At 25.6% G+C, this 9,145-nt stretch overlaps 1 protein-coding gene across 1 annotated transcript; it reads left to right on the top strand.

The window, feature by feature from the left end:
- Nucleotides 1–216: 216 nt before the first annotated feature.
- OCT59_001250 (uncharacterized protein) lies at nt 217–1,543 on the top strand (the record flags this gene model as incomplete). The annotated part of the gene is made up of 4 exons (XM_025318942.2): nt 217–451; nt 548–832; nt 905–1,072; nt 1,338–1,543. The coding sequence occupies 4 exons, from the start codon at nt 217–219 to the stop codon at nt 1,541–1,543; spliced, it is 894 nt and encodes a 297-aa protein (XP_025174923.2).
- Nucleotides 1,544–9,145: the final 7,602 nt, after the last annotated feature.

Below are 9,145 nucleotides of genomic sequence, written 5' to 3' on the forward strand. Positions count from 1 at the left end.
CTATGCAACCTAGAATAAAAAATTAACGCGTTTCCCATGTGGATAAATTTCAAATATTGGATCACCGCGCTGGCCAATGGCGTATTTTTATAGAAATATTGCAACTGGAGAAGTGGTGGAACGTAGTAGTGGCGAATTTCATGCGCCAATTCTACTATCGTATACCTTAGTAGAGTAGAGAGGGTGTTGTGGGTAAACCTGTTTTCTCTTTTAGAAATGACACGTAAATTCTCCAGTATTGAAGATTTGGATCTTTTATTACTGAAGATCCTTTTGTTTCGTCATATTTTAAAATATACAGAAAACCAAAACCTCCATCTAGGATCTTTCGGGTCAGAGTTCTTTCATTATAATACGTTTCGGATGAATAATTCTATTTTTGGAGTAAAGAAACAGACCAAAAATAAAATAGAATTTTTATTCAAACCTTTACCAAGATTAAATGATCAGTGTAAGCTTTTAATTTCTTTTCTTTCTTTTAATACACATATAGATTAATAATTTTTTTTTATCTGTAGATGCTAAATTTAATTTTCTTGTAATTGAGTCAGCATTTACCACTCCAGTGAAGTTATCTACTGTGATGTTTCAATATTTCAACAAAATGATGATAAATATAAACCGGACCTATTACGACAAACATTTTCGGGAGATTCTAAATTATGCACCATTGGAAGTGATAACTACACAGTACATATTCCAATTTTTGAAAGCACATTCAACCAACAGAATTCTACCTACTATGTGCTTGTTGAAAATAATTTTGTCATCTCTCAAGAGAGAGATGAACCTTTAATTGGAATTAGCAAGAATATTTGGACACTTTCAACAAGTAATATACATATTTTTTTTTTAATTTTTTAATGATTGAATAGAAAAATTTATATTCTGTTACTATATTTAGAACCACTTAAAACAACACAACATTCAGATTCAGTTACAGGATTACTTCAATTAAACGATGAAGGAAGTTCAAAATTTCTCCAAATGAATCATTCAGTATTTTTCAAGAATATGATTCAAGAATTTTCTAAAATAATTCCAGTAACTGAACAGAAGTTATCAACAAGTGGTAAATAGCAATATGACCCTACTTCTCTGAAAAAAGTATTATTATCATTTAACATAATTGAAGCTAAAGATTATACAATCAAATTAAACTTTCAAATAATATTTGATAATCTAATTACTTTGATCAAAAAAAAGGGTTTACTGTACTTTCATTCAATGAATATACTGTACATCTTTAATTGATGAAAGTGCACCTTTTACAATGACGTTTATTAAATATTTTTGACATTTGTAATTGATTAAATTTTAATTTTATTACTTTACAGGAGATTATTTTGAAGAATTTTATCTGTTAATTATAATACTTATAGTAGGTTTAGTAGTATTAATACTATTATATGTTTTGGCCTGTCTAAAAAATCTTGAAAAAAGAAACTTTGCAATATTTGAGATTATACAAGATTTTGCTATGGATCTAGCATTCATATTATTAAAAGTTAAAAATACATCATATTTGATGATTCCAATATAAGAAATTTCATTTAATATTATTTTATTTATAGGATAAATCTAATTGTAACAGCCTGTTACGCGTCTTATTTGTAACAACCCCTAATTTTATCCAATTAAAATTTAAGATCAGGCGTAATGTAAACAAAAACAAAAGATCAGTCGTGTAACTAAGACAAAAGAATTTTTTAAAAAATTTCAAGAAACTGCTTATAACTTAAAATTTTGTCTATGAAACTGTCTTAAATACATTAAGTAAAAGTTTTCCAAATTAAATTTTGCATATAAAAATTTTACTTGTGAAACACATATTAAATTTATTATTAAAAAAAAATAAAAAAAGGATGTTACAAATAAGATATGTAACAGGCTGTTACAAATACATTTTTTCTTATTTATATTATTTTAAAGATTAATTTAATTGATTACTAATTTTCTTATTTATTATTATTTAGTATAATATTCTTTGTTTTACCTATTATAATTAATATTTTATTAGCCATAAATATTTTTATATCTGAAATGGCAATGAATCCATTGTTCTTTAAGTGGATTTCAGAGTTTCTGACATTATCATCAATGTACATATTACTTTTAGCCATTGATATATATATACAAGTATTAAATACTTTTTATTTGACTTTAAAATATTCTTAGCTTCTTTGACTTAAAGATCAAAAAAAATAATGCTTTGAGGTAGTATCATAAACATCTTTATTGAAAATGTACCTCAAATCATTATCCAAAAGTTATATTACAATAGTATTATAATATATAAATTTATTTCATTTTTTGCATTTACATCTGATGGATTAGTTATAGTAAATAAGTTAATTTTAAGATTATATCATGTGTTATTAAGATGGAATTATTGATATGATAAAATTAAAGAATATAATAAACATTGCTTTAATTCTCAACATTTGACTTTATGGATCTTAATTTTATCTGCTACTTCTTTAAGAATTTTAAAGAAGTGGCAGATAAATATCAAAGGAAAAAGAACTTGCTGAAAATTTTGATTTATAAAAAATCTAATTAGACGAAAAAATATATAGTAAATAGATTGTAAAATATTTTAATTTTTAAATACTATTAATTTAATAAAATACTTTAAACTGTGCTATTTTTACTATAAAAATCATATTATCATATTCTTTTTTTTTTCATTTTTCAAAAAAAATTTTTTTTGAAGTATTATTTATTGAATAAATATAAATAAAATGATTATTATCTTTAATTTTTCTGACTCTTGATTTTTTAAAGTGAATAATAAATGTTTTTGGATAATAAAAGTTTTATATTGTAATAATTGTATATTAATTAGTTCAGAGTGTAGTGAAGGATTCTATATATTCTAGCCGTAGTAATACAAAATATCATATTGTCTGTCCACTTATTCTTTGAATCAATATTTAATTAGTTCTTATATTACATGAAATTATTTTGATCAATTAATTGAGCATATGATTACCTACCTATATACTGATAAGCTCTGGATATGTAACGGTTTACCATTTCCCTAGTAAGTAATAATAATAGTAGTATCTTATTATAAATGAAATTTATTACACATATGAAATATAATGGATTTTATTGAATTTGAGAAATAAAAAAATTTTAATACTATAAATTATGAAAATTTATTGTTATACTAATTTGCATTTATTTTAATTTATACAATATACCTCTTTTTTTTTACTCTTTTTATTTTTAATCTGTTGATATGCATATGTAATTTTATATAAAAAATCAAATAAAGATCACCTTTTATCTTACAAATTTAATAAATAATGCTATTATAATCCAACTTCAAATTTGATTTATGATTTTCCATTTATTTGATAAATTTGAACTATAAGTTCAAGATGATAATCAGATTTTAAATATATTTTCAAATGTTCATCTTAATTTTTAAATTTGGTTTGAAATATAATTACATTTTGGAAATTGTAATTCAAATCAAAAATTTTAATTTGAAATTGAAATTTTAACTTGAAAGTTTTAATTTAAATATAGATTATAATATTTAAAATACCCAGGTTAGTATTGATCAAATATGATTAAGGTTGCTAAAAAAACTAGAGGGTTTTGGCAAGTTTGTAAAATGCGTATAATATACATATTTTTTTTGAAAGATAATGCTTGCATTAACATATTAGACAACTGAAAATTAAATAGCAATCTAAGTTATCTTATACTTTGTTTTATAGTTCTTTTAATATTATTTTTTATTAACAATAGATTTTTTTATTGTAGCAGATATTCTATTAAAAAGCAAAGTCAACTCCTTATAAATACACTTCCTTGAGAAAAAAGCATGCAATTACAAAGAATAGAGAGTAAATAATTAGAGATTATATATACTTGGTCAAATGTGCATTTAGGAAAGGAATGTACTTATAAGTGATGCATTTATAGAAAGTTGACTATATGAATTCAACTATCTTTAAGAACGAAAAAAGTGCTTCGCTTCAGAAAAAAAAGTTTAAAAATTATATATGCAGGTTGGTTAATACTTGTTAGTCATATATATTTAGCTTTTTCTGTCATCCAAAAATTAATTCAACCATTTCCTGTCACAATAGATATTGAGTGTAGGTAATTTTATTTACTACCATTTTGAGATGTTTTTCATTCTTATCTTCTTTGATCTATTAGATAAATGATACAAAATTTTGGTTATTATAACAATAATATGCATTTTCCTTTTTATGATTGGAGACTCTCGTTCTATAATCATAGGTTAGAGATCAATAGCTTTCTAAGCTCTCGAATTTCAAAAAAAGTCGATAGAAGGAAAAATGCATTCAATGAGTCAGTCATTATTTTATTTCTTTATTTGGAAATTAATTTAAATTCATATAATATTAATGCTAAAAAATTCTACAAGAGGGTTAATGATTCTTTATTTTCGAATCAAATACGATCTATGGAAGGAAATGAAATCCAAATTAGGTGAATGAACATAAAATCATGAGTAAATAGAGGTGCTGAGATGATTAGCTGATCAAAAAAATGAAATAAAATAAATAAATAAAATTTTGCATTCAGTTTGAAATTCAATTAGCTTATCTGATACATACAATGGTGAGATGTCCTCTAACATCAGTCAGTCATTCATCGGTTATCACCAGACCTGTATTGAAATACATTGGTCTTAAATAGTACGAGAATTAATTAAATTTAACTTTAGGTAAAAATAGATGCTGCTTTTTCTTCTTATATCCAGGGAATAAATCAACTTACTAGTCATATCTTTCTACTAGCTTGATTGTGAATGTACCACTGATAACAATTTCATGTACCTTTACAGGCAATTAAAAAAATGCTAAGTATACCATGATCATTTTAATAATAAATAAAGTAGTCAGCATTAACACTATGGAGCTATCTTATTTTTTTCAACGCGCCTCATTAAATAAATAGTAGGCTTTACAATTGGATTTGTGATAACGTATGTTGAAATTCAAACTAAAAAAACCAACAAGTTAATATGATAAATATTTAATATAAATTCTAATTTCATACAAAATGCATACTTTTAGAAGATTTTTAAATATTGATTTTATCTTTCTTCCAATCCAATCAATATGAAAAAATATTTTAGCTTTTTTCTTTTTAAAAAAAATCGAACCTAACCTACATTAACACAATTGTACTTTTGACTTCATTGCAATATAGGTTGAATTAAATACGCACAAATACGGCACCCAAATAATAAAAAATTAATGCATTTCCCATGTGGATAAATTTCAAATATTGGGATGATTGATGATCATCGCGCTGGCTAATAGCCAATCGTAAACATGATTTATGTGATTACTGAATACTGATTATCTACAATTTTAACGTTCGTATAATTTTTGGTGGTTACAAGATGATACTGCTTTATATAAAAGCTTTGCAACATATAAGAATTTCTTTTACTTGCTAAATTAAATCTGTTAGTATAAATTTGACAAATAATATTGTATAATAGAATGTAGCAGCAACTACAGATCGAGAAGAAATTAGATTTCTACTCCTTTTCTTGAACTTAAGGAGAATTCTATAATAAACCATGGTAAGAAAAACAAAATCTACATTTTGTCCTTTAATTACTAAATTTCTTTTGTTTCTAATTCTTTCTAATATTAGATTATACTTAGAGTTTATATCCATTATCTGTTAAAAAATGGATATCTGCAGATATTTGAATATCCAGATTGGACGGATACAGAATTTGGGATATCTGGATAATTTGACGGATATCTGGATATTATCCGTTAAGAGTAACTTGAACAAATTTTATAATGTCGGCCGGAATTATGACAAAATCTTTCCTTTTTTAGACATTTATGTTACACAACCTCTTAAAAAGGAAATTTTTGAATTTTAGAAAAATATTTTTTTGTGGAACGGCTATCGCCAAAAATGGAAATGATCATCTTACCAAGGCGTAATCCTGGTCAGAATTATAAATTTGGCCTGAATTAGTCTGCAAAAATAATTGGATATCCGGATAATTTAGGATATCCGGGTAATATCCGGATAAATCAGCTGGATATCCGGATAAACGGATAACGCAAAAATCGGATATCCGGATGGACGGATATAAACTTTAATTATACTGGGGCGAATTAAGTTCAAGCCATGCCGAAATATTACGGCACATTACACTAATTCGGCATTACACCGGTGTAATACTGGCGTAAATACTATTTTAATATGAATCTTTGAGAAATTAATTATAAAATAAATAAAGAATAAAGTTTATCAAATGAAAATAAATCTAATATATACTGTACATGGGACGTAATAATTCGGAATTTAGACGGCGTAATGTGAAATTTATTACACCAAACTTTTGTTCAAAGTTATCACTTATCACTCATTGACACATTACAGTATTTAAAGTTTACCACCATAAGTACAGTTCCATCGATTAAGGAGGAAATAAAGAACAAAGAAGAATAATAAGAATTGATTTTAAAGTAATTTAACAAAGGATGGAAAGCAAAGCTCGATCAAATTATATTCTTCAATTTGATCAATTTTTTTTCATCATAATTATTTTAAAAAAAAAGGTTACGATCATTAAACCTTTTTTTATTCTTTAGGATTTAATTTCGAAACGGTTATACTGTTTATAAGTAATGAGATTTTGACGCTTTTCTACTACGAATATACTTGACCAAGGTTTTGTAAGACAGTTACTTCTTGTTAGAATATGAGAATATTATGATCCTATTATCTTGTATTTATTATAATTTATAGTATTATTGATTGATTTGTTTTTAAATATAATCATTCTTTTGCAAAAAATCTTTAATTATAGCTGGTGTAATTTTGTAGTTTTACTCCATATAATATACTAGATACTTTTCGGCTAGCTTATTCCTTTTAATTATTCTTTTAGGCTTTAATTTTTCATTAATTTGATGAGTATTAATCTCATTTTCCGAATTCAATTTTAATTGTCTCCATAAAATTCTCAGTATCATCATCCCAACCACTATCTTTTCAAAGTTAACACATGATTTATAACATATTTAAATGTTATCAATAGGGAGAAAAAAATATTACTGTTAGACATTAAAAAAGCATAGCGGGTAAGTAATTTTTTTTTAAGTTTGACAAAGTTATTTAATTGTTTAGTAAATTAACTAGTCTTGTTTTTTTTTCTATTGATCATAGGAGCAAACATTACAGTGCATAGCGATTGATTTCGTACTATTCAATATATTTATATTTCTTTTATTCAATATTTTTATCATAATATTTAATATTCTATTTATGTATTTTATGGTAATATTATTATTTTTGATTTGAGATATTCGATTATTATAGTGGCAGTGATTCTTTTTCTTTTGTTGTAATTTTTTATAAAAAGATCATATGTTCTGAATAAAGAATGAATACTTGGTCTCAATGATGTTTGTATGATAATGTTGACGTAACATACGAAATTTCCTTTCATTGTCATAATGATAGCATAATTCGACGATCATCGTTTAATGAAATAAATACAGTAAATTTTCGCAACTTATTCGAAAAAAAATTTAATGCTCGTATAAAATTACAAACATCAATTACATCTAAAGCTTAACCATTACGATCGAGTGACTTAACATTATTTGTTAAAACAATAATTCCTCTTTTTTTTTATTTACGTTTGGCATATTCGTAATGAAACAAGGAAATTATGTTCGTCAAATAATTCGAATAAAACTTTAAGAGTACCTTTCGTAATATGGTTTTAATGAAAAACAAATCATTTTCTTCACAAGTGGACGAGCGGAATTTAATATTAAAAATTATTTAATAATATAGAAAGTAAGTCTATTTATCATATTAAAATGAATTTAGCGATTTAACTAGTTTTTTTTGTAAAGACAAATTATTAGAGGGAGGATATAATAGAATTCCAAGATTGTGTAATCGTGTCATATGATACCGAAGAATATAATGGTAAAATAAATTCAAAATAGTGAAATTTTTGGAAAAAATATTATGAAATATATAAAAAAAAAGATTCTTTTCTCGAATCTAGTTTACAGGTAGAAAAAGTTGAAATATAACAGTTTTTGATAAAAAATTTACGAAAGATAAAGCATTCATAGAATTTTACTAAGAGAGAAATTTAACTTCGTTAAAGTCGCAGCATTTTGCTATTAAGAATGTTTAGGATGATTTACAAAATTGATGAGAAAGCATTTCAAGTATAGATTTTCAATGCATTGTTTTTTCCGAATAAGTAACGATCAAATTGGACGATCAGGTCGCACGCTTTAACGGCCTAAAAAATCAAATTGAAGGAGTCGCGAGAAAAATCGTTTTCCTATAGTAAGAGAGTGAGAGTGAAAAAAAAAAAAAAAAAAATCGCTCTTATTTCTCTTATTTTCAGTCATTATTCATCACGAAAGAGATGGGTAAGGCTTTTATTAATCGAGTTGACATCTAATTATTTGTTAATGTTAAGAGGTGGGTTCGAGAATCGACTTTTTTGATATCTGACAAATAAATTTATTGAAGTTTTTATTTAATCAGGTTTTTTTACCTAAGATTTAAGACATTTTCAAACGTTGTGTATTAATAACCGATGGTTATTCTTACCTCAAAATAATCGCAAATTAAGTACCATCGTGATTTTTTGGTAGTAATACCTATAAATTCGCAGTGGTATAATTCGCCATTACGTTTGGTGTTCAAAAAAAGACTTTTTTTTTGGTCAACAAACGAAGGAAGGTTAAAGATCGGGCAAATTGAATCCGGTTGAGGCTGATCTTCGAGGTTCGCTCATGAGCGTACCATTAAGGGAGGTCAAAACCGGATATGATCAGTTTTATTTTGATCATGATCTAACTTAAGCGCGAGTGGGGAGTCAAGTCATTGACGAACCATGAGCTCTTTTTAGCCTAATCGGACGCATGAAAAGCGATCGTTAGGCTGAACCACGATAGATACCTGGTTGATCCTGCCAGTAGTCATATGCTTGTCTCAAAGATTAAGCCATGCATGTCTAAGTATAAATCGTTTATACAGGTGAAACTGCGAATGGCTCATTAAATCAGTTATAATTTATTTGATAGTACCTTACTACTTGGATAACCGTGGTAATTCTAGAGCTAATACATGCTAA

Source organism: Rhizophagus irregularis, chromosome 1 (genome assembly GCF_026210795.1).
Source record: "Rhizophagus irregularis chromosome 1, complete sequence".
NCBI lineage: Eukaryota > Fungi > Glomeromycota > Glomeromycetes > Glomerales > Glomeraceae > Rhizophagus > Rhizophagus irregularis.